Source organism: Crocodylus porosus, unplaced genomic scaffold, assembly GCF_001723895.1.
Source record: "Crocodylus porosus isolate Cpor-Errol unplaced genomic scaffold, CroPor_comp1, whole genome shotgun sequence".
In the NCBI taxonomy this organism is placed as follows: domain Eukaryota; kingdom Metazoa; phylum Chordata; order Crocodylia; family Crocodylidae; genus Crocodylus; species Crocodylus porosus.
In genome coordinates, this window is record NW_017728933.1 from 5,680,622 (window position 1) to 5,705,199 (window position 24,578).

At 61.5% G+C, this 24,578-nt stretch overlaps 1 protein-coding gene across 6 annotated transcripts; it reads right to left on the reverse strand.

Annotated features, from left to right (window-relative positions):
• Positions 1 to 79: 79 nt before the first annotated feature.
• Positions 80 to 24,400, reverse strand: DMTN (dematin actin binding protein). Of its 6 annotated transcripts, XM_019546119.1 has the most exons (18): positions 24,319 to 24,400; positions 23,533 to 23,674; positions 9,096 to 9,159; positions 8,548 to 8,604; positions 7,495 to 7,569; positions 7,131 to 7,286; positions 6,897 to 6,941; positions 6,656 to 6,764; positions 6,319 to 6,375; positions 6,065 to 6,217; positions 5,666 to 5,775; positions 5,464 to 5,569; positions 5,131 to 5,195; positions 4,841 to 4,889; positions 4,344 to 4,351; positions 2,910 to 2,969; positions 2,550 to 2,630; positions 80 to 2,184 (listed from the first exon to the last, which is right to left on the reverse strand). In XM_019546119.1, the coding sequence occupies exons 4-18, from the start codon at positions 8,563 to 8,565 to the stop codon at positions 2,071 to 2,073; spliced, it is 1,206 nt and encodes a 401-aa protein (XP_019401664.1). In that variant the 5' UTR covers positions 8,566 to 8,604; positions 9,096 to 9,159; positions 23,533 to 23,674; positions 24,319 to 24,400; the 3' UTR covers positions 80 to 2,070. The 6 variants fall into 6 exon arrangements, with proteins under 6 accessions (XP_019401664.1, XP_019401665.1, XP_019401663.1 ...); XM_019546120.1 differs by lacking the exon at positions 24,319 to 24,400 and having other exon boundaries at positions 23,533 to 23,695; XM_019546118.1 differs by lacking the exons at positions 23,533 to 23,674; positions 24,319 to 24,400 and adding an exon at positions 21,304 to 21,684.
• Between the last annotated feature and the right edge of the window lie 178 nt (positions 24,401 to 24,578).

The window sequence follows — 24,578 nt, forward strand, 5'->3', positions numbered from 1 at the left end:
GCAACGCCGCCCCCTGGCGGGGAAGGGCCGCGGCGCGCCGCCCGTTCCCGGGCGGGGCGAGGGAGGCGCGGGGCAGAGGGCCGGTAAAGCCAGTTCACCTTTAATGCGAAGCAAACCTCACTCTCACACGGAGTCTCGGACACCAGCAAAAAAGATCCAAGTCGCCCAAAGAAAAACCAAGGGGGAGTGAGCGAGTCCGGAAGGGACGCCCCGGCCCGAGAGAGGGAGAGAGAGTTATAGATATGTCGCTTGTCTCGGAGCAGTGAAAGGCGAGCCAGGGCCAGCGAGTCCCCAATAAATTACATCCCTTACACCCTGGCGGAGGAGCGGCGGGCCGATGGGGGCAGCGGGGCGGCTCCCTGGCGGCCGCCCGGTGAGGCTGGCTAGGAGCTGGGCTCCCCGGCTAGCGAGCGGGGGGAGGCCTGGGCATGCTGTGCACGGCTCCCTGCTCTGGGCAGTCTCCATGGTGGGTGGAGAAGTGCCGTGGGTCTTTTTCCCCCGTGCAGAACAACTCGCTAAGGATCAGCACCAGGGCAGGTAGCTCGTCCTACCAGCCTGCTGGACACTGATCTGGCCCTACCATCCTCTCTGCTGGCCGCACGCGTCCGTGAGCCCTCCTCTCTGCTCCGTGGCCCGTCACACACAAGCATCCTCCAAAGTGCGCCTAAGTAGCCTCCGATGTCCTGCTGCGCATCCCTTCCTCAGGCAAAAGAAAGGCAGCAGCTCCGAGCTCGGGTCAGCCCTGCACTTGCACTCGGACGTGCCTGGACTTGAGCGTTGGAGCAGGGAAACAGCCCTCTGCCGCTGTGCGCTGGCCTGCCCCAAGGCAGCTGTTGCCCTGGGGCATGGCCATGCCTCCATCTCCTCTGGGCCATGTCCTCTGCTAATGCTCTGGCAGCTGACTGGGTTGCTTTGCCAGCTCCCTCCTAGGAGCAGGCAGGATCAGGCCAGGGCGCAGCGGGCAGGATGTGCCCATCAGCCCTCTGGTTGCATGGCCCCGTGGTGCCCTGCGGCTTGTGGCAGTGTTTTGGTTGTGTGGACCCCTCTGCAAGGGGTCTTCAGGAGGAACTTGTCCCTGGGGAGCTGGCGGGGCACAGAGCAAGGCAGCTGCCAGGGGTGGCACAGAGAGTTGCCCAGGCTGAGCCTGCCCGTGGGCTGCACCCCAAGTCCGTGCTCACCCACTGCCCGGGCAAACTCCTGTGCACAGCAGGGCAGCAGCCTGGCTTGGTGTGGGGCTGAGCACGGGGTCTGCAGCAAAGTCCATAGCTGGCGAGGGCCAGGCCCACTCACACTCAAGAGTTGGGGCCAGGTGAGCTAAAAGCTTTGGTCACGCTACCCAGGGGAGGCTGGCATGGGGGAGCTCGCCCAGGGAGGGGACAAGAGGACTAGGGGCTGACGAGCAGAGCCCCAGGGAGCAGGCTGCAGGGAGTGGAGGGGACAGTCAGACAGATGGATGGACAAGCAGGGAGATGCTGTCCCATGGGCTGGCTCTGACCGAGACAGCAGGGGTGACACCCTCGCTGCTGAGCAGCTTGGGGACACGCAGCTGTGGCAATGCCTGGAGCCCCGCAACACCTGGGCATCCCTATCCTATCTCAATTGCTGTGCCGCGAGAGGCTGCCACAGCCCCCGTCATCCCACCACAGCCCGAGAGGGCACAGCAACAAGCCCACCGCTGCTCCCCTCCAGATCCCCCCTGCACCCGGTTCAGTGCCATCCTGCCGAGCGAGCCCTCTTGGGGTTGGGGGTTTTGCTCCTCCTGCCTTGCTTAGCTCCCCCAGCCCCCTGCTCCACTAAGAGCAGCCATGGGCTGAGCCTCCAAGAGATGGGACCCCAGTCAGCCAGACCATCAGGCATTAGCGAGTGATACCAGTGAGGGGTGCAGAGTGGAGGGGTGCAGGGCCACAGATCCCCCAGAGCCGGGGGAGCGGGGGATCAGTGCTCTCCCGGGAAGGGAGGGAGGTGTTTGTTAGTTAAAACCGGCTCGAGAGCCCTAAAGCGGCTGCGATGCGGATTGTGTGTGACACTAACGGAGATCACAGCTAGGAGGGGCCGGGCCCGGGCCCGGGCTCAGAACAGGAAAGCTTTCTTCTTCAGCTCGTTCCGCTTCCACAGCGCCAGCTTCCCGAACTCCTCGGGGGACATCTCGAAGACACGCAGGAAATCCTCGGGGGACAGGTGCCTCTGCGAGGGGGGCAGAGCAGGGGAGACATTTTTACTCCAGGTTCCATGGGCACGTGTGTCAACACGCGTGTACATCTGCCTACAGGACTTGCTAATTAATAATGGCTCCCAAGGGAGACCAACCCTGTGCCTAAGCCCATCTATACCCACAGGGTGCTCTGTTGTAACCGAGCTGCTCACCCCGTGTAGCCTCAGCAAGGACTCGTGTGTCAGGTTAAAACTGGAAGCCGTGACTGAGCTTTATAAAGGTGCAGGTTCAAATCGGGGTCTCCTGTGCAGATACAGCCCCTGGGCTTCATTCTCTGCCATGTCCTTGCCCTCCCTTTCCACAACCAGTCCCCTAGTGGGGTCAGCTCCATTCATACCTCTAGCCTGGTTCTGTCCACTCCTGGGGGCAGCTTCACACGGCCCCTGTTTGTCACCATCAGCATTTCGTAGGGGTAAATCTGACAGCAAGACAGAAAAGGTTAGCTAGATGGAAACGCTGCTCCCTGCCCTGTCTTCCCCTGCATCGCCACTGCCCAGCCTGCCAGGGCACACATCCCATCATGCCTCCCCAATTCAGGTGGTCGGCGGCACACGCCACTGACGCATGCCCTTCCTGCAAATCCACACCCCAGCCTGGAGGAGACATCTTCCTATAGCATAAGGCTTTAAGCAGCCAGTCCAGCCACTGCCAAAGGTGTGCATCATCTGAATCATGGCCCTGGAGCCATGGCCCTTACCGTTTGCTCCAGCATGCTGGGCAGGGAGTTCCCTCTGTCCATCCTCCCCCTCTGGCCGTTCTGCAAAGAGCAAAGCCACAGGACTGGGGCGCAGAGCTTCTCATGTCAGAGTCCCTCTCCCCACCCCACCTTCATGGGACTTGAACGACAGCCGGGGCGACAGGCTTCCCTCCAGGCACTGGAGAGAGAAGTGCTCCAGCCTCATCCCTGCACCTCTGCGGTGTCTCTCTCTGCAACAGGGGGGCCTCCTATGGGCCGATTTCCCTGTGGCCCGCCCACCTGTTTCTGGGATAACCACCCAACTTCTTGCCTGCCATGCCTTGATGATAATTAATTAATTGATGTTAATTAAAGCAGGAGGCTGCCCATTTCTTGCCCCGATGCCAGGGGGCACCATCTGCAGCTCCGTACCTCCCCTACACCACAGTCTATGCCTCACAGATGGCATCCAGCTGTTATCCACATCACCGGCCCTGCACTGAGCCCCAGAATCCTCCTGTCAGGACCCCTCCAATCAGACAGCCTACCCCGCCCTCATTCAGGCCATCTAGCTCCCCGAAACTATTTTCCCCTCTCGGGTGTGGTCCCCCTGGGACCTTTCGCCATACAGGCCCTGGCCTCACCTCCAAGGCCAGTCGGAAACTCGAGGCCCTCTTAGCTCTGGGCATCCCTCACAGTGGGCCCCTGGCCCTTTGGACCATCCTGGTCCTGGCCCCAGCATTGACCAGTTGAGGGTACTCTTTATATCAGGTCTCTGAGCCTCTAGCCCCACTATCTTCTGGGGTCTGCCCTCTGGGCCCTACTAGTGGGTGACCCACCCGAAGGTGGGAGCTGGGGTTAAGGCGCCCTGCCCCACCTTTCACCAGGGTGGTAACTGGCCTGGCTTTTACTGGGGGCTCCCGCGCCGCTGAGAGCCCCAGCAGGCCACCCACTCCTGGCAGGGTGCAGTTTTAGGTCATGCCCAGGACCGGGAACCTCCTAGCCATCCCCTACAGCTCCTCTCTTACCTCCAGGATGTTATGGAGCCTCACACCCAGGCAATGTTGCTGCCTCTCCAGCCAGGCAGCAAAATGCCCTGTTTACATGGGCGGCCAGAGCTCCAAAATGGCCACTGCAATTAAGCACCTGCTGGCTGCTTGGCCCCAGGTCTTAAAGTGGCAGGCACCAACAGTGTCCTGCTGCACCCTCCCACAGCTCCGGGGCTCGCCGGACCCACATCCCCGCTGTCCTGCCCCAGCCCCTGCCCTGCCGGTGCCCACCCCCACCCCCACCAGCAGTTCCATCGGAGACCTGGCACCAGCTCTCTCCTTCGGGCACCCAGTGGGGCAGGAGGATGCTGACCCTGCAGAGAAGGGAGAGACTCTCTCCCCTCCCTGGCCCAGGACACCCCACCTCTTGCTGTGTCGCCACTCCTGCAGTCAGGCGTGGGCTTACCTGCAGGCCTGTAAAACACAAAGGAACAAGGTACATGGCCGTCAACCCCACCTCCATCCCTCGCCAGGGAGTAATGCGGCCTGGTCCTCAATGGATGACACCTGGCACAGGCAGTGGCAGACTAAGCTTGTATATTATGCCTCGCTGTACAGAGACATGCAAGGCTAGTGGGGCCTCTGTGACCCTTTCAACCCCAAGGGGGAGGTCTCTATGGGGATGGCCAGAAGGTGGGTACCACTGCCCCATGGATGTTATGTAATGTGGGAACTGAGTGTGTCCACAAGGGACAGCAGTGCAGCAACAGGGTTGCGGCAAGCAGGAACCAGACCCCACTGAAGCCCAGGGGGCTGGGTGGAGTTCCCCTTGCTGCACATCTAGCCCTGGGGATTCATGACAAAGTGCCCCTGACAGCTGTGTTGCATGTGGGAGCTGGTTGGGAGTGGCCAGAGTGGGTACCAGCACTGCCCCTTGTGCTTGCAACCTTGCATTTCTCTTACCTGGGCTCCCCCTCTCACTGCCTGCTGGGCTGAATTCGGCGGACTGCAGCTGCAGAAGGAGAAGGGATGGTGTCAGCAGTGACCCCAAAGGGTGAAAGAGGCCTGGGTTCCCCCACCAGCAGCTCCCCCTGGCTTTGGTCCTTTCCTCACTGGAAGCCTTCTGCCTGCCCCATAGGCATACAGCCCATGCCTGTGCAGGGCAGCACCCACCCAGCATGGGGGCAGGAAGGGGCTCCAGTTTGGAGCAGCTCAGCTTGGTGCCATCTGGAGAGGTGAGAAACCTCCCTTACCCTGGTGAGGGTGCTTCTCCCAGAGGCAGGAAGGGAGGAGGACTTGAAATTCCCCAAGTGCAGAGCTGAAAAAGAGACAGAAATGCAGTCACCCCCATGCTGTTTGCAGGAGAAAGCACGGCAGGAGCTGGGTTACCCAAGGGGATGAGCAACTGGGCTGGAATAGGGGAGCTCCCGGCTCTCTGCTACCCCCAGCCCTGGTAAGAGGTACTGTAAGGAGGTCCCAGTAGGCATCTCCATAGCATGGATCCCACCCCAGGGAGAGGCTTGGGGAAGGACTCCTAGGCTTGGGGAGGGGAAGGGCAAATCTGGTCTGCGCCCAGCCCCACGCACAGGTGTGGAAGGGCGTTCGGTCTGGGAGCGAGCGGGTTTTCCTCCGGATGGGGAGAGACTTCTCCATCTCCTCCTTCAAAATCAGCTTCCCAAGGTTGGAGGTGACCTGAGGAGAGGGAGCATGTGGGTCAGGGACCAGTCTCTGCCCGGGCAGACCCCCTGCACCGTCCCCGAGCACCCCATGGCCCCAGCCTCCCCGTACCTTACTCAGCTCCTGCTTCTGGAGCTCACGCAGGTTCTTCATCTCCTCCGTGAGGTCCTCGTCTTCTTCCTCACCCTTCTTGGAGGCCATCCGCCGTCTCCACTCTGTCTCTGGGGAGGCACAGTGAGAAGAGAAGAGCTAAGAAATCACTGATACCACCCTGTGTGCCATCCAGCTGGCAAGGGGAGTCAGGGGGCAGTCGCCCCAGCTTCAGGGCTATCCAGTGTCTCAAGGGACCTGCTCCAGTCACACACAATCAGAGTCCTGGCTTTTTGGTCCCTCCATCCCCACAATGACAGTGTTTTAAGTCACCAGCACCCATTTTGTTTCTCTTAGCAGGCTCCCATGCCCACATCAACCTGCCCAAGCTTGGGCATCAACCACCCTGCTGTCGCCTACCTACGACTGCCAGGGAGGGAGGGCAGGGCCAGTAGTCCGTCTCGATTTTGGCCGGCTGGTTGGGGTCGGGGGGTTGGGCTGCTGGGAACTTGGAGGACTCGATGATCTGGTCTTCAATCATGTGCTTGCCATGCTGGGCTCCTGCCGGGTGCTCTGGAAGAGACGGGGAGGCAGGATAGAGGGTTGCCATCTCCAAGGACATGTGCCCCAAACCTCAAATCCAGAGCACCCAGCTGGGGCACAGCCGTGCTCACCTTTCTGCTTGTAGATGGGGGGCTTCTTGTAGATGTTCAGCTCCATCTTGTCCATCTCTGGGGGAAGGGGCAGGTTCAGGGGCCAGGGGAAGACAGGGAGATACACATCACTGAAGGAAAGAGCCAAGGAGCAGGGGAGAGAGGCTCTCTCACTGCAGGCAGCTTTCCCCTTGCTGCATACTGGAGGGGTGGGGAGGAGAGAGCCCGGGGCTGAGTTCAGTTCTGGCTGTAATCCTGCCTGGCAGCGAGGCAGGGCAGCAGTGATTTGGGGTTTCTGCTTGGGCACAGACATGAGGGGATCATGGCCCCTGAGCCCCCGGCAGGGTGTGGGGCATACCAGGCCGGTGGAAGTGGTGCACTCCAGTCCGGGCCATGCTGCTAGTCCGGCGACTAGCTGCCTGGGAGGCACTTCCTGGAGACTTGTTCTCCATCCAGTCCCGGATGACCTGGAAAAGGGGAGACCCAGTGTCAGAGGAGAGAGGTGGGAGGCTGTCTAGTCACTGGCTCCCTGAGCCAGACCCTTGATCTCATGCTGGTGATAAGCAGCTGTGCAAGGGGCAGCGCCTGGCAGGACTCACCTCTGGAGAAGGAGGAGGAGAGATGGACTTGGGCGATAGGGACCGCTGTGGAGGAAAGCAGATGCCGACACTTAACTGCTGCAGCCTGCAGACATCACTAGCATGCAACAACTTTCCCTATCTCAGCAGGAGCCAGGAGCCCCCGGGAGCCAGATGGGAATTGCCCAACATCAGCTGAGTGCCTTGGCCTGGGGGGAGGCCACAGGGGCCCACCCCTACTTGAGATGCCCTCACCTCTCGGCTCCGGGGCAGCTCCACGTGCTCCATGAGGGAGTAGGTGAAGTGAGGCTCGTAAATCATGAGGTCAGGGCGCTCGATGTCCAGGATGGCCTTGTCCTTGGGGATGGCTGCCAGGTCCTTGTAGCCTAGCACCTCATTATCCATTCTGGCCTGCAAAGACGGACAGGCTCCTTCTCAGCCTTGGGCCTCTCCCAAGAGCCCCCGGTCCCTCCCTGCAAGGAACTGAACCCTCGCAGCCTGCGGGGAAGCCGGTGCCCTCCCCCACGCGGCAAGGGGCAGTGACTTGCTCCAGGTCTGTGGTAGAGCAGACTCCCTCGCAAACCACTGCACCGTACTGGCAAAGGGGGGCTGCACTTACCACGATGCTGGAAGGTGATCCTGGGACACTGGACCCACGGGAGGAGCCGACGCTCCCTGGGGAGGTCAAGGGTTGCTGGAAAGCAGGAGGAGGCACGTGTGAATGCCACCTGCTCAAGCAGCGTGGCCGGTAGAGCTGGGGGTGCCAGGGGGAGGGAGGAGGAAGCCCAGCAACGACACCCCCCAGCAAGGCGTGTGCAGGACAGCAATGCCAGGGGAAGCAGCTCTCCGCCAGGCCTTGCTGCACCCTGAATGCTAGTAGGGAGGGAAGCCCTGGGCACCAGGGCACAAGGCAGCTTGGTCTGCTGGTGGCAGGGAGCACCTTCCTGCACAAACCCGCCTCCCTCCAGAGCTGCTGGAAGTGGCCGTATCCCCACCGGGCCCTGCTCTGATCCTGGCCGGGCTCCAGGCATGCAGGCAAGGAGGGAGGGAGGGGGAAGCGTCGCAGGCAACTCCCCTCCAGCACGAATCTGGCTCCATTAGATACCAAGCCTCAGGGTCAAGCCACCCGGGTCCAAAGGGCCCACAGCTCCCTGCCGCCTGCCAGCAAGGTGAGGTCTCCGGGAGGAGCAATGCTGAGCCCAGCTGCTCAGCAGATGTGTCCCTGCTTGCTGCAGTAACCACTAGGTGGTGCTGCCTGCCCAGACTCCAGCAAGCCGGGCAGGGATGCCCAGGGCAGAGGGAGCTGCACAGCCTGGTGGCTAAAGGGCGAGACAAGGAGCCAGCTCTGCTAGGGCCAGCCTGCCCTGCCCTGCTCCTCCGTCAATGCTGCCAAAGGCAGGGGGAACACCCCCTCCGAGACAATGCAACAGAGCGGGCAGTGCCAGCTCCTGCCCTCTGCCCTGCCTGGACCACTGGTGCCAGCGCTGTGCTGCACACGCCTGGCATCTGCCAGCTGATGGTCCCAGGCCACTACTCCATGCTGGGCTGGGCTTGCAACGGGGGGGTGAGAGGCTCTTGCACCCAACGGCTGGACTCTCCAGCCCCTCCTTGCCCCTGCCCCTGCTCCCACAGTGGGGGGCTGGGGCAGGAGCACCTGTGGCAGCCCCTTTACCTTCTGTAGCCTTTCCATTCAGCTGGCTGCTGGAAGGCCGGGGTCATTCACAGCGTCCTGCAGGGAGAAGGCACCTCTGTTAGCCATGACTGACCCCGGGTGGATGCATGGAGCTGCCAGTGCCTGGCCCCTGGAAATGAACCGGGCTCTGGCCTGAGCAGCATACGGGGTGGGGGCTGGAGGGGGAAGGGGTGCTGGGATTGCAAGCTCCATGAGGTCCTCTCCAGCATCCCCTGGCCCCAGAAAGGAGGGTGAAGAGGTCTCCACTGCCAAGTGTTTCTGCCTCCCAGGACTTTGCTGCCAGGCCAGGCTGCCTGCACTCAGGAGCCTGGCGCCAACGTGGAGCGAGGCATGCATGGCGGGTCTGAAATATTCATCGCCAGGCTCAGCGGGGGGCTGCAGGGACAAGCTGGGGGGGACTGGAGCCTGGCAAAGCTCCAGGGACTGCAGTGCTGAGACCCAGCTGGCTCTCAGCTGGGCCCACGTTAGTGGTTGGCCCTGGGGCAGGAGGGGGCCAGGGGTCGTGGCCTGGTCAGGCGCTCACGTACCAGCAGTTCTGTGTCTCCACATCCCTTTGGACTCTTATACCAGGCCGTGGGTCACGGGCTCCCTCTGCAATGGGGACGGAGAGGGGGAGAGGTAAGATCCCAGGCATGGCCTGCAGCTGTCCAGCCAGGGCAGGGTCACACGCCGAGAGGGGTCCTGGCATCCACCCAGCACATGTCCAGCCCAGTCTGGCGCTCACGCGGATGGCTGCAGTCCCAGCTTGCTGCAGCTTTGCTGCTGTGGGCAGTGCCTGATCTCAGCCAGCCCAGGCTCCTGGCCTGGAAGAAACCTTCCTCCCCCCTTGAATCTTTCCATGCACTGAGCAGAGGGAGGGCCGCACTTGTTTTGAGCCATTGTTCTCCGCACAATGGGAAGTGACAGAGCTTGGACGCCTCCCAGGCTGCCGGCAATGACACACTGGCCAGCTCCCCCCCTATCCTGCCCTCCCCGCCTCACACCGTATGACAAGGGTCTTCCAGGAAGCCTCTGGAGCAGTGCATGGATGGCGGGGCGCAGCTCTGCTTGCACTGCCAGCTAACCCCCGGGCAGGTGGTACTACGCCACGGCAAGGGACAGCACAGGCATCCTCGCCGGCTTGCTCTACATGCAAGGGCAGGCACAGACAGGGTGAGACGGGCGCGAGGCTGGCTGTGCCAAAGGCCGCCTTGCTGTTATCTCCACTCCTCTGCCTCTGGTGCTGACAGGGCTAGACCCTTTGCTCTGCCTTCCCACCCAGAGGTACCGCTGCAAGACCTCTGGGGGTTACTGCCAAGCGCGTGGGGCCAGGCCTGCGGGTCTGATGCGCTTTACCTGAGGCTTGGTGCTGAGGAGAGGGTCGGGCGGCCTGGCCTCGGGTCCAAGCCGCAGGTCTGGCGAGCCCCCTGCGCTGCATGCACGCCTCTCGCATGGGGAGGCGACACGTGACGGAGCCACACGGCCGCCCCGCTCCCTGCCAGCACCTTATCAGATCCACAAGTGGCGTCTCTGAGTGCTGGAGCCCCAGGCCCTCCCCACCCCCCGCACGCACCGCGCTCGGGTCCGAGAGCTGAAACCCAACCCTCGTCCTTCAGACGCACTTGCCTGCCAGAGGCACCTCCGATCGATATCCCCCCGACCCCAGGCCCAGAGCGGGCGTCCTGGCTGCCTTTGTGACCTGTTATCGGCTGCAGGATGTGGACGGGAGAAACTGTCCCCAAGCAAGCTTGGTGTGTGTGTCAGGATGGGGGGTGCTGGTTTGCACATCATCACTGTTCAGCTGTGAGAGGCTGCAGGCCTGTCCTAGTTTCAGAGAGGGAGGAGGTGGCTCGTCCTGTGTCCTCAGCTCATGGCATCCAGCACCTGCAAGCCAGAGACCTCACGTGCTCCAGCATTACTGGGGTCCACTTGTTTCTGCCTTCAAGGCAGCCCCTGGCTCTTGAGATGGGGCAAGAGGAGCTTTGCCTTAGCAGGGAAGTGCTGTCACTGGGCAGGTACAGCTGCCTTCTCTCCTCTCCTCTCCTCTCCATCCAGGAGCAAGGCTTGCTCCGAGCCTTCCTGCTCCAGCATGCAACTGGAGCTTGCTCCATCCACTCCATGCATTGACCTGGTATAACAGTGCTTCCAGGAACGGTGCAAAAAAACAGACAAAAAAAAAAAAAGCGTCCTTCTCCCTCTGCAGCACTGCCCCGCGGCGTGGCTGCCGTCCCTGTGTCTCTGGATAGGATGTCCCAGAGACAGGCCTGCTCCTCAGGATGCACAGAAAGAGCCCCATGTCCCCTAGCACTCACCCCTGCCAGCACCTCTGCAGGCTCAGAGAAGATCCAGGCCTGTCTTTGGCCAGTGGGACTCCGGGTACCCCGCTGCGGGCAAGCATGCCAGGTCCAGCTATCTTCCTTCCAGCCAGCAGACGGACAGATATCCTTTTCTACACATGCCCAAGGTGTCATGCAGCTTTGGGTCCCTCGCTACTCCTACTGCCTTATTGCAGGAGATCTTGTTGCCTGCCTCCCTCCCAGGACAGGGCTGGGACCTGCGGTTCAAGAGGGCTGGTGAAGTGCACAGCAGCCCTCGGCAGGAGGCAGCAGGAAGGGCAAAGGTCCGCTCTGTCTGGCAGTGAAAGCCTCTTTCTCTGTGCGCGAAGGATGCTGGAGAAGGATGCGTTGTCAGGCTGAGCATCCGACCAGACCGGTGTCCATGAGCTCAGACTTTCCAGGGGCCCTGCTGCTGGCAAAGCCAGGGCTGGATTCCCAGGCTCTCGGGGAATGGCTCTGCAGAGGCTGGGATCTGCCTGGAGCAGATTAGCAGAGCCCTCCGGGTTGGCCGGCGGCGACAGGAAGCCAGGCTCTCGTGGCTGCTGATGGGAGCCGCAAGTGGTCGGGGCATAGGGCTGCTCAGCACAGCTCCGGGGTGGAGGCCCAGTCCATTTTACCGCCCTGCTGGTCTGGGTGCCTGGGGTCAAGCAATCCAGACCTCCCCCAGTGCCTGTGACAAACCCATTTCACACCCTACCCTGCACCCAGCACAAGACTCAGCATTACTGCCTCATAGCTAAGGGCAAGAGGGAGCACCAGCTGCCTGCCTCCTCTCGGCTCTGGCTCCTGTCTTCATGCAGGGCCCAGCCCAAGGCTGAATGCAGCGGGCTGTGAATGCATCAGAGAAAAACCTTCATCCTCAAACTTTTCCTCCACGAGCCCGTCCCACTCCTTCACACAGCCCTAGCACACGAGCCCCATTTGCCTGCACTGGGCTGTCAGGGTGAAGCCAAGCAGCTGCTCAGGCCTCCTGTACAGAGCGACAAGTGGATATTTTTAGATGATAATCATGTTACTGAGCATAATCACATCATGGGAAATTGCTCCAACCCTAGCAGCCCCCAGGGCCTGTGGCTGCCGGTTCCCACACCCTTTACCCAGGGCTCCCGCCCTGCTCCCCAGGACGGCAGGGCAAGCTGGAGGAGAATGATAGGTTTGCAAGAGCAGCGTCTCTGCCCCGGGCCTCTGGAGCCATGTGCGCACCAGCTTAAATGAGGTGGATCAATACGAGGTAGGGCTGGGCTCGGTAGGAACCCACTGGGCTGGAGCCTAAATGACCCGACAGATGGATGGGCAGAGGGGAGAAGACAGACAGCAAGGCAGACAAAGAATGGGACAAGCACCTGGATAAGGAGATGGAGATGGGGAGAGGGAACGAGAGAGGAGAAGGGCAGAGAGCTGACAGGGCCAGAGAGATAGGTGTCGCGGGGTGAAGAAAAGGAGCAGAGGGGCAGAGTAGGGGAGGGCTGTCCCTAGCCCCCTGCCCCTTCTCACGCAGTCAGGCTTATGGCTGTCTGCCGTGCACTTCTGCACTATCAGGAGCAGACAGATGTGCCGCTGCCCAAATCAGCAGCTGGACTCTCCATGGCAACCTCCAATCTCCCAGGGCCAGTGATTCCAGCAGCCCAAGCCCTTCTTGGCAGGCACAGGGCCCTGAGACCACGCGCCCAGGCGCCGGCTGCTGGCACCAGAGATAAGGCCGGGTCCTGCGTGTTTGGGATTCTGATTGCGGGGCCCGGGGTCCACGTGCGCCGGGAGCCGGGCCGGTTCCACCCTGTGCCAAGCCTGGCTGCAAAAAAGGACCAGGCAAAAGCCAGCTGGGGCTCGGCAGAGCTGGCTAGGGCCGTGACTGCCGCGGCTGACCTGGGCACCGTGCCATGGCGTGGTGCTGATGGATTTAACAGAGTTCCAATGAATTCCAACGGGAGGGGGCTGGGAGCAGGAGCCCAAACCTAAAATGATGTACAACCTGCCATGGAGCCCATGCCTACCCCGCCCTTGCCCACCTTGTGCTCCCTGCTCCCCCCAGGCCCCTCTGCAGCAGGGAGAAGCTGCCGGGGATGCCAGGTCTTCTGCACAAAAAAGGCGGGCCACCTTGTCAGGGCTGGGCTGAGTTCACCAGGAGGGAGCAGAGCGCATGGCCCCAGCTGGACCAAGCAGGAGAGAAGGGAGATCTCTCCTCCTCCTACCCGGCCCCAGGGCACAGACCAGCCCCAGCCCCGGGGCCTCCCAGCAGCTTGGGAGACCACTGAGCTTTGTGCCTGGTTGGGAGCCTGTCCAAGCCATCAGGGCTCACAGGTCTTATCTACGTGGACTCCTTATAGCTAAGAACAAGCCAAGCAGCCAGAGAGCACCAGCTGCCTGCCCTCCCTCTGCACAGAGGCCAGCCTGAGGTCTCTGCCCCGTGCTCAAAGCTTGCCCGGGGTCGATCTCGGAGGGGCCACCTCTGCCTCTACCCTGCCAGAGAGAGGCATGCTACCCGCACAGAGACAGTCTGTGACCAGAGCAGGACACAGGCTGTGGCACTCACTGCCACAGGGCAGGAGACAAGAGGCAAAACCCCTCCTCTTCGAGCTTTGCATTCACAAGCTCTTTCTCGTACTCCAGAGAGCCACACCAGAGCAAAAAAGGCCAGGCAAACGCAGACACAGGAGGGCATGGAGATCGGCTGCACATACAGAGGCACGCCTGGTTCAAACACAAAGGAGTCAGGACGCATGGTAGAAGTGATATCTTTTATTAAACCAAGTAGATTTTTGCAAAAAAAAAAAAATTCTTTAATTGCAGTCTTTCGGGCGCAAACACCCTTCTTCAGGCCTAGGAGAAAATTAAAGAATTTTTTTTTGTGTGCAAAAATCTAGTTGGTCTAATAAAACATATCACCTCTACCACGAGGCCTGATTCCTTTGGCTTCTAGACCAATATGGCTACAACCTGCATACCCGATTCAAACATACCCACCCCCCTCCTATCAGGGGCTTGGGCTGCTGGGGAAAGTGCTCCTGGCTCTGCTGCCCGGCCCTGAGGCAGGGGCTGGCACAGAGGATGCTTCATGCACATACTGGCCTGTGGCATAAAGGGCAGGATTAGGGAGCAGCACAGCACAGCACAGCACAGCGCCTTTCAGAGCGCAGTGCCGGGGGTGGAGAGCCAGCGTGGGGGTGGGAGGTCCGTGCGGACGGCGGGGCTGACATGATTTAGGAGCCTGGCTCTCCCCTGCCTTTGCCCCCTCAAGGACTTCTCACAGCGGCCAAGCCTGTCTTTGTACAGACTAGAGGAAGGAGGCCAGGACAGGAGCCACCACCAGGAGAGGGCTTAAGCTGCAGCTCAGGTCCTGCCCTTCCTCCGTGCCCTCCTCCCTGCCTCACTCCTCCTCCGCATGGGGACTCTGCCTCTGCCTCTGCCTCGCGTTGTTCCTCTCCCCTGGTATTTCACCAGCAAGGGTTGCTATGGGAAAGACTCTCAGCTATAAACCACCCGGGGACAGGGAGAGGTCACAAGCTCCTGCAGCAGACGGGGCCCGCAGCCGGCCAGCCCACAGGGTGCGTGGGATGGGGCTAAGGAAGTGCTCGGGGTCTGGGCAGCGAGGGACAGGGCTAGGGGACATCCCGTATGGAGGCTCCTTACACTCCCAGCTGATGCTGTGCCCTGTCCTGGATGGACCCTCTGCTTCCCAGCCCAGTACCCCAGTGCTCTGGCACAGGGCAAGGCTTCCTCTGTGCTTCGCGGCCCCATCCCAGGATAGAGGGGAGACAGGTGCCTTCAATTAGACATGCTGGTACCTTGGCATCGGGGCTCCCCTGCCCTCCTCAGCCTCCTCCTCAGCCCACTCCCCCTCTGCCCCAGGGGGATTAGGGCCAATATCCTTTTGCGGGGGGTAGGGAACAGGGAAATCCTCACCATCAGCTGCAGTCTGGAGGGATCCAAGCTGCCTTCTGCCTACCCCTGCCCCGAGCATCAGCAAGAGCAGGGCTGGACAGGGACATACTTGCTGACAGCACTTCCAGGAAAGTGAGCTGCCTTGTAGACACACACACGCCCCAGTGCATGTGCACACACACACACACACACACACACACATGCAGACGCACACATTTGCTCGCACTCAAGGGCTCAAGCAGGTCCATGGTGGGCAAGGCCTGGCCCTGTCCCCTGCACACGAGGCCTTCCAGGTGCAACCATAAGCAAGCCACAAGCCCTTGGCATTTCTGGGGCACCTCCCGTCCAAGGAGCCCCGAGCCCTGCCGGCGCATAGGGAGCTCAGCTTCGGGGTGTCCTGGGAGGGAAGTAAAGAAACGGAGGCCAAGGCAGAGGGAGGGACTCTCCCACCGGCCATGGGCACAGCCCCTGTGAAGCCAGCGGGGGTGAGGCTGGCACAACTTCCAGCTTGGCTGCAACTTGGGAGTGCCGGCACACGCTCGAATCCAGGTCTGCGCCGTACCCACTGCCCCCCCGTGCCTGCCTCTCCCAAACAGATGCTGTCTCAAGTCACCCGGGCAGCCAGTCACTAGGTCAGAGAGCCCCTGCCCCGTGCAACGTGCTCCTTCCACCTCAGTGCTGGGTCCCTGCAGGCACCCACGTGCGAAAGCAGGGCTATATCTACCGCCACCCCTGACCAGAGCACCCCAAGGACTCTCTTCACTCGGACTCAGTGATGGTCACCCCCTTTCCCCGATGGGGGACCCTGGGCACACTGGTGTGTGTGACAGAAGCCGATGCCCCACAAGTGCCAGCCTAGTGCAGCCTGCGTGCTGTCAGCCTCTGCCCGTGCCGGCATGACCCCAGCTTCAGCCCCGCTGTGGCGAAGACGGAGGAAGGTGCATTCGCCACCGTGCCATCCTCACTGCTGCAGCCTGGCTACGCTCCAGCCCCCCCCAGGCTTCCTGTTGATGCACACCGACCCAGCCACCGCCTCTTCCCTCCCCGACCAACACCAGCTGAGTCCATTAGGCACAGCCTCACCATGAAATCTTAATGCTGCGATTGAGTGGCGATAATAGCTTGTAAATCACCAGGCAGGAGACAGTGGCTTGCTCTCTCCTGCAGTGCAGCGCGAGCAAGCACTAGCCAATACACCACCCGCCCAGCCTAGCGCCGGACGCCCTCACCCACAGGGCGGGCAGCACTGGTGCCTCTGCCTTGTCCCCTGCCCGGTGCATCCTCAGCCAGCAACCATCCTGCTCCAGAATGACGGGCAGGGAGCAGTCACTAGCTCAGGGCAGCCTGTGCCCATGGAGCAGCCTGGGGCCGATGGGGTACTGAAGGGGACAGGACCTGTGAGTTTGCCTGAGCAAGCACAGTGCCAGCTGGGCCCTGTGCAGGTGAGAGCAGGTGAGAAAGCAGCAGCCGCTCTGCCCCCCGGCTGAAAGGAGACCTCAGCGGCATCCAACAAGAGCTGTGGCGGCCATGTGGAGGAAGATGGTGCTTGGCCAGCCCCAGGCAATGATCTAGTCTGTTGGCTGAGCTGCCTACAGAGACTGGGACGATGCAGCCGCGTCTGGCCCTGCAAGCTTGCTTTGCTCCACCCTGCGCAGCAAGGCGGTGGCGCTGCCACGGGAGACGCAGACCCAGGTCTATCTGCATCCAGCCCTGCTTTCCTTCTCTGTCAGGGGGCTTGCTCTTCTTTTGCTCTCAATTTATTCCTCCCAAGCTGTTTAACATCACCCAGCAGAGGTGCTTGGCTGGGGGGCGGCTCTTGTGTGTGCAGCACCCTGGGCAGTACAGCGGCTGGGCTATGTTTCCCCGACCAGGGAAGCTTGCTCACGGCAGGGTGGGTGGCATGCCAAGACTGACAGCTCCCTTCCAGCCCACTCAGCTGTGTAGGTGGCTGCTAAGCACTGAAGCGACAGGCTTGTAGGATCCCTGCCTTCAGCCAAAGGGGCCCAGTCTCTGCCTTCAAGCGGCACACACCGGCAGAGCCCGCACCCTGCCGGCTTCTGGGCAGCACATGCCATTGATAAAGTGGCTGCTCCCAGGCCAGGCCCTGTGGGATAAGTATAGCTGGGCTGCACGGATCCCAGCTGTAAGACACGGCCTCGGACCCACAGCTTGCAAGCACAAGGCATCACTGCTGCCTGCTCCCACAGACCCAGCACAGTCATTTGCACGCAGGAGCTGAGACTGGAGGCAGGGGGCTCTGACTCTCCTGATCCCCCCCCATACCAGTGCAATGGCCCTGCTCGGACCAGGAGCACAGCTCCTGCGTGGCCAGAGTCTGACTGTGGCCCTGATGCCCTTTTAGTTAGCCCTGCGTGCTGGAGTGGGGGTGGCCACGGTGCAGTGGGGCACGGAGAAGGCCCACGTGACATGTAATCTGGGTTTAAAGTGGGATTAGCCTGCTCATCCTCTAGGCGAGGCGCCGGGAGGCCTCTGCTGAGAGCATCTCTTTGGTGTGTGGGGGAGAGGAAGCAGGCCAGGGCTTGGTGCTGGGGCAGTGGAGGGCCACTGGCACACCCAGACTGAGCGCTGGGGGCGTCGGGGGCATGTGCGTATGTCCACAGTAGCCAGCCCCCAGCAGCCTCTCTTCTCCTCCCCACATCTTGGGACGGGGGCACCCAAAGCACCCTGGGGCCACAGGAGGAGGCAGGGCTCCCCCTTCCTTTTCTGAGCACCGTGGGTAGGCTCATCTTTTGGCAAAGGCTCGGCCCTTATTTATTGCAGGGAACCAGCACTTGCATCAGCTGGGCTGCTTGGCTGTTAGACAGCTGCTAATGCAACCAGCTCCTGGCCCCAGGCAGCTGCAGCCTGCGGCGCCCTAACCCCGCTCCTGGGTGTCGCGCTGGCACTAGCCCCTTCTCTCTCAGTTTGCAGGGGGCCAGTCCACACCTGCGGTGCCTTGCACTTTGTGCATGCCCTGTACAAGCACCCAGCCGAGTGGCACTACCCCCACTATGTACAGGGCCCTTCTCCAGTTAACCCTGGAGTCTGGCACCTGGGGGAGGCATTGCAATCCCAGAGGCTTGAGCTCTCATGGCCAGCCACAGCAAGGCAAGGCTGGGAACAGGCAGCCAGGCAAGAAGGCCCTGGTGCCAGCAGGCTGGCTCTGTGGTGGGGCTGGGAGGCAGGAGACAGGCCCGCTATTCTCCGAGGCACTTCAAAGCCAACCTGGCTCCCTCCGGGCTCCCGCAGCCCCTTCTAGCTTTACAACCTGTTGGCAAAGCTGCAGCGTCAGCAGAACCCGACCCTGGGGGGAAGGGCTGGGCAGGCAGGGGCTGAATGCTTGGCCTCAGCCCATAGGGCCCCCTGGGACCCCCCAGCACAGGGGCGGGGGCTCATTCTTCAGCAGGGCGAGTTTCCCTGGCAGGCCACTCCCTGCCCGAAGCACAGAGCAGCAGTGCCTTGCTCACGCTCCCAGCCTGGTCCCCGGCCCTTATTACAAAGCATTTGTGTAGCACGTTGCAAAAAAATACACCCAGGCAGGCACAACCAAGGGCCTGACGGGCACCACCAGCGCTAAGCCAGCGGGTCGCTCCAGGATGGCTAGCTGAGGTAACCAGGCGGGGTCCAGCAGTGCAGGCGCTGCCTCTTTTCAACGCTGGCGGGAGGTGCCCAGGGATTGGGAGCTCTCTCAAGAACCAGGTTGCACTGAAAGGGGTTTAATGACCCAGGGGTGCATGCTCCGGCTCTGAAACAGCCCAGGGCTGACACAGCCTCTGGCTTCCTCTGCGGGGAAAAGCCCCAGCAGGACAGGCTTATACACACATGCCTGTGCATATACACCAGAGGTGCAAGTCCATGCCACGCCTGAGCAACATTTCCGCCCCTGTCCGCACAGCCGTACCCTCCAGTGCAGACAGGGCCAGCAGAGATCAACCCCCGTACAGCGAGCCCAACCGAGAAAGGCCAGCTCTCCAGCACAAACCAGACCAACAGTACCAGGATAAAGCAAACCCTGTGTGACCTCCTTTGCTCACAGGGAGCAGTGGAGTACCCAGACCTGCCCCATAACCTCTGCCCACCTCTCCCTCTTGCTGCTAGGTGGCCCCCGCCAGCCCCACCTTGGCTCTCGTCACCGAATGGGGTTCCTGAGCCGGCAGCCTGCTGAAAAGCAACGTGGTGCATGGAGAGGCGAGGGCCTGTTCACTTCTTTCCTGTAGGGCAAGGTGGGTGAACAGAGCCACAAGCCCTCAGCATCACCCCCTGGCTTTGCCCTTGCCAGGGACAGCGGCACAAACCCTGCAAGCAGCTCCGAGATGCTCACTCAGTGCTTCCAGAGGCTTCCCCGAGCTGCCCCTGTGCCTGCACACCACAACCGCACGCTCCACAGGGCAGGGGCTTGGACTGCCTGCCACGAGCCTGAGCACGCCAGCGCCACGCAAAACGACACAGGGATGATCACCAACCAGGCCGACACGGAGACGGGCGAGGCTGGATTCCAGTAACGATCACCCAGCCAAGCCCAGCCCCAGCGAGCTTCATGCACAAGAACAGCAACAGAAAGAGGGACATGGAAACGGTGGCCCTTGGCAGGCCTCCACTGTCCAGCATGGCCAGTCCCTCCCATCCTCATCCCAGAACCAGGCCAGCCAGAGCCCCTGCATCCCAGCAGCTGGTGCACCCCAAGGAGCTCTGCCCTTCCTTACCCACCCACTGGCTGGATGGCCATCTCCAGGTGTCATGGAGCGGCTAGACCAATCCCTTCTCCTCCCGGTGTGGTGCCAGCAGGTCTGTACCAGCTCGCTGGACCAGAGCCCTAGGGATGCTGTACGGTCCCAGCCCACCGCTGGAGCAGAAATCTGTTACAGGCCAGAGTGAAATCCCGGAGCTGTGGGACTCCAGGTGAGGCTGGGGTTGGAGCTGTGTCGTCTCCAACACACCTATCCCTATGAGCAGGCCTGGAGGCCTCAGGCGGAGCTGGGTACGTGAGAAGGCCACCCCTGCTTCCTGATCCCATGAGCATCCCCGTCCCACAGTGAGCCAGGAGCCCTTTTTCCTGCAAGCAGTGGGTGTCCAGCTCTAGGACTGGCCTGGCATCGTGGCCCCGCTGCCATTGAGCCTGCCCCCTCCCACCCAGCGCGGGTCCTGGGGTGTCCTGCTTTGCCTCTGCTGGAGCAGGAGCGGAGTCCAGCCTCTGCTGGCTGATAAACCCCGGGCTGCCTGCTGCTGTCCACTAGCAGGGATTGCTGCGCTGGGGTCCCTGGCCTGCTTGGACCCTGCACACTTGCTGCCCACTGGCACAGCTGGGGCTCAGTGCTGACCCAGGCTGCTCTCTGACCTGTGACCTGCAGGCCAAGGGGCCAGAGCCCTTGAGACATCCTCTTCTGGCCCTCCAGCTCACTCTGGAGCCCATCCACCGCCTCCCTCCTACTCCTACATCTTGCTCACTGCTTGCAACCCTCTGCTGCTCTCCTGCAAGTCTGGGGGCTGCTGGTGCTCTGCTCAGCCCACAGACGGTCCTGGGGAGGCTGCAGGCCCTCGATGCATGTCCATCGCAGCCCTGGGAGCAGCAGGGCACACAATGGCATTGCCAAGCACAGCTGGAGGAAGCAGACTGCTCTATGGGAGTCTGCAGCTGGATGGGGGGGGCATGCAGCTGTGAGGGCAGCATGCCCCACTCAGGGCGGGGGACACGCAGCTGTGAGGGCAGCATGCCCGGCTAGCGCTTTCCTGCTAGTCACTAACACACATCTCAGGAGGAAACGGCTATCAAAAGGCCCAGCCGGGCAGCATTTCTGGCCTGCCTGCCATGAGTGCTGGGTATGCCCTTGCTGGGTGGGGCGGGAAGAGCCAGGGCTTTTCTGTGCCCGCTCAGAAAGACAGCTGGGGAAGCCGCTTTGCTGTCAGAAACCAGCGACATCCCTGTTCCTCTCCAAACATACCGACTCCGGGGCGCGGCGCAGGACTCTCAGCACACACCGCTGCTCTGTGACCCCATCAGTTGTTGCTGCCTGGTCCAGCATCTCGAACGGCCCAACCCCAGGCGTCTTACTCCACGCCAAACCACTCCCAGACAGCAGTGCCCAGCCCCAAAACCCTGGCACAGCAACCCGCCGCCAGCGCGGCACGAGCCCGAACCTCACTGTGACACCCGAACCCCCTGCCCCCATTATGCCCGGGGCACTTATGGGAACTACGCCATTTGTGATGCCCAACCTTGAGGCCTCCACCCCAGTCCCAGATGCCTGGGGGAGCAAGAGGCCTGCTGCAAGCCAGGGGCCGGGGAGCGCAGATGAGCAGCCGAAGAGGAAAAATAAATCAGGGGAGGGCAGGAAAGGGGTAAGAAAAGCAATGAGAGAAGCATGAGGCGAGCAGGGCAGGAGGAGGCACCGGTGATGCTACCCGCAGCCTCCCTGCCTGTGAGCGGGCACCGGCGTGGAACGGCATCTGCCTGGAATGTGCCTCCCGCCCCTCGCCCCCGCCGGGCCGCGGCAGGGACCAAGTGCAAGCTCAATGAGGTAGCAGAGCTGAGCGCTTGACTCACCCAGCTGGAGCTACCGGAGCCTCTTCCAGGAATCCCGCATGGCTTTCCAGCCCGAAAAACAAGCCGCGAGCAATAACAACAACAAGCCCCAGGAGCCCAGCGCCTGCTCCCCTGCCTGCAGTCGCCTGTCTTCCCCTCCTTCTGCCTCCGGCTTGGCAGTATTAGAGCCAATCCAGCCGGTTGTCCTTGCTGGGTCTAGCTGCTGCGCTGTCGGGGTCTAGCTGAGAGTGTGCTAGTCCCCTGCATGCTCGTGTGTGTGGTGTGTGTGTGTGCGTGTGTGTATCTCCCAGCCCCAGAGGCAGTGCCTGCAAAGCCCTGAGTGGTGATAGCGGGGTGGGTTTAGGAAGCCAGTCAGAGAGAATGTGTGTGAGTGCATGTGTTTGCGTGTGCGCGCACCACTCCCCACCTCTCCTGCTGGCTCAGACCATTTCTGAACAAGAGGAGAATTAGCCAGCATCATGACGAAGCAGTATTTGTGAGAGGTGACTGCTCTCGCGCCCGCCCGCCCTGCCTCCCTCTCGCAGCGCGACCTAAAACGACGCCTCTCAATGCATATTGTCAGGCTCCTTCCTGGTGCCAAAAATAAGGCAGCCAAATTATTGGAGGGGGTGGGAAAGAGCTACCGGCAGAATTTCTCCCCAGAAAATTCAGGAGACGTCACATCAGATGACACATCCTGCGCTGTGGCTGGCTGGTGTGGCTGGAGAGCAAGGAGGACGTACGTGTCTGGAGCACTGTTGTTGGGCAGCCACTTCTGGGGTGGAACGGGGTGGTTGGCTGACCACCGGGAGAGCTGGCGCCCTATCCCGGGGAAACGATGCCCTGTAAGGAACTCGCTCATCCCACGACAGACCAGGAGCTTACCTGGCAGCCCAGCACCAGCCTGCAGCACTGATTCCCATCTGACCCAAAGGCAAGAGCGTCGGCTAATGGATCGCCACAACAGACTTTGGCAGCCGCTCCAGTTTCCCTGGACAGTCTCCCAGCCCAGCCCTGATCGGGGCCAACTCAGTGATTGGGATTTCTCTCTGGCTGAAGGTCCAGGTGGAAACACACTTTGCTTCTGCCAGCTTGCAGGCTCCCGGTAGATGCCCCTTCCCTGTTATATGGCAGCTCACAGGGAGAGCAGCGGGTTCCCTGCCTGCGCCAGGCTCAGAGGCTCCAGCAGGTCAGGTCTTGTGCAAAAACCCCTGCCATTGCAAATCGCAACACAGACTTCCCAGAACACCCCGTGCACCCTGAAGTACAGTGGAAACAGAGCCAGACGCAAGGGACTGGACCAGGGCAGTGGCACTGAAGGGTTTAGGCCAGAAGACGCATGCTTCTGCCCTTCCCCGGCCCCCAGTGTTCGAGCCAAGGCAGCTTGGGCGGTGCTGGACGTCCAGCTAAATCCAAGGGCTCCCTCTTCAGGAGTTCCTTCACCACAACCACCTCCATCCAGTCTCCTTGGCCATCCCTCTCCCTAAAGAGCCAGCTCTGGAGTTGGGGTGAGAAGGGAGGACTGCAAGCTGAACGCTTCCTCAAGCTCATCTGCAGCCACAAGGAGAGCCTGGAGGTCCTGCCCATAGCCTAGCACACCCTGAAGGATGCCTAGGGGAAATGGGGCAGGTCACAGGAAGAAAGGCGTGCAGGGAAGCCCTTGCTCACCAAGGGGTGATGGTCATAACAATGACAGTACTTTGCACTTCCCGGGCACTTTTTGTCCAGGGGCTGCTCCCAAAGTGCAGAACCACTGTTAGTCCTACATAGCCAAGGGACAAAACAGACATGCATTTGCCAACCTGGTGGGGCTGGAAGAGACTGGGGGCATCCTGTCTCCCGTTGCGTACACCTTGGCTATCATCTGACCGCATGCTTTTCCCAGCTGGAATCCTTTCCGCTGCACTCCGGATCCGACCCCATCACTCTGGAAAGCGGCCCGCACCTCCGGTGCCCCATGAATAATCGATGGCCCACATGTGGCATGGCAGGCAGATGCATGCTAACCCAGTTTCTCAGGCGTGAAGAATGCCGCAAGGCCCACTCACGCCAGACGCCTCCCAGCCCGAGCAGCCAGACAAAGAGCTAATGAAACGAGCCCAGAAACCAGAGGTGGGAACTGCAACCCAAGCAGCAGGTGCACCCCCATCGACGGACCCATAGGGCTCTTGCCAGGTACGGGGCTCTTGCCAGCGCTGAGCAGACAGGGCTGCGTTTCAGATTGGCCTTCCCACCTCTGGGTTTCCTTACCAGATGCTGTGATGGGCAGTGCCCCTTGGCGACTGGCACTGTCCCCTCTGCGGATGCAGGGTGCCGCAGGGTCTCTCAGCAGGGACTTGAGGGTTTCGGAGGAGAAGCCACTGGCAAAGTCACCGAGCCAACGCAGCTGTGTCTGCCAGGAGAAATCCGCCAGGTGATGTGCTTGCTCAACCAGGCTCATCTCCAGGCCATTCCTGGGCCAGGTGTCACTGCGGGAGGGGGTCCCCAGAGGACAGCAGGAGAGGGGTGGGGGCAGGTTGGAAGAGGCATGCCACTGAGCCCCTGCCGGGAGAGGGCTCCTTTTGCAGTAGTTTGCAGCAGAGACTGGCGATTGGGGAGGAGTTTCTGTCTCCCTCAAGATGGACACAGAAATTTGTGTGCGGCGTCACACGCCTATGCCATGTCCCCGTGCCCGGCACACGCAGGAGCACTCTTCACCCAAGCATGCACACAGATCAGCTGGCACATTCAGGCTGCCCCAGGCATGTCCATCGTCTGCGTGCATCTGGAGACGGGCACGCGCGTGCTGCCCCACCGGCGCACACATGCACAACCGGCACCCACCTTGGAGCTGAGTGAGCAGACAGGTGCCCCCAGCTCGGCAGTGCTGAGCCCTGCACACCCCTCTGGTAGGCCAAAGCGAGCCGTACCCCGACCCCAGGCTCCCTCCCCTTGGTGCAGCGAGCCCGAAATGCATCCTTCTGGGTCTGACAAATGCAGCGGGCGCAGGGTGAGCTGGAGGCAGAACAAGAGAGGAGAGCAGCAAAACAGACCTACCTTTAAGGGAGCGCATCCCCTACTGCAGGCAGGTTTGCCCTTCCACGGGGAGCCATCCCTGCTCCCAGCATCTCCTCCCTCCGCCGCACTGCACGTTGCTACGGCGACCGCCTCCCTCGGCAACCTGGGGCTGGAGTGAGCAGCAGCGACGGCAGCAGGGCTGGAGGCGAGGGATAAATTGCAGCAGCAGATCCTTACGGCTCCGGCAGACTCCTCAGCTGCAGAGCACGGGTGTTGCGGGGCACGGGGAGGAGGTGGGG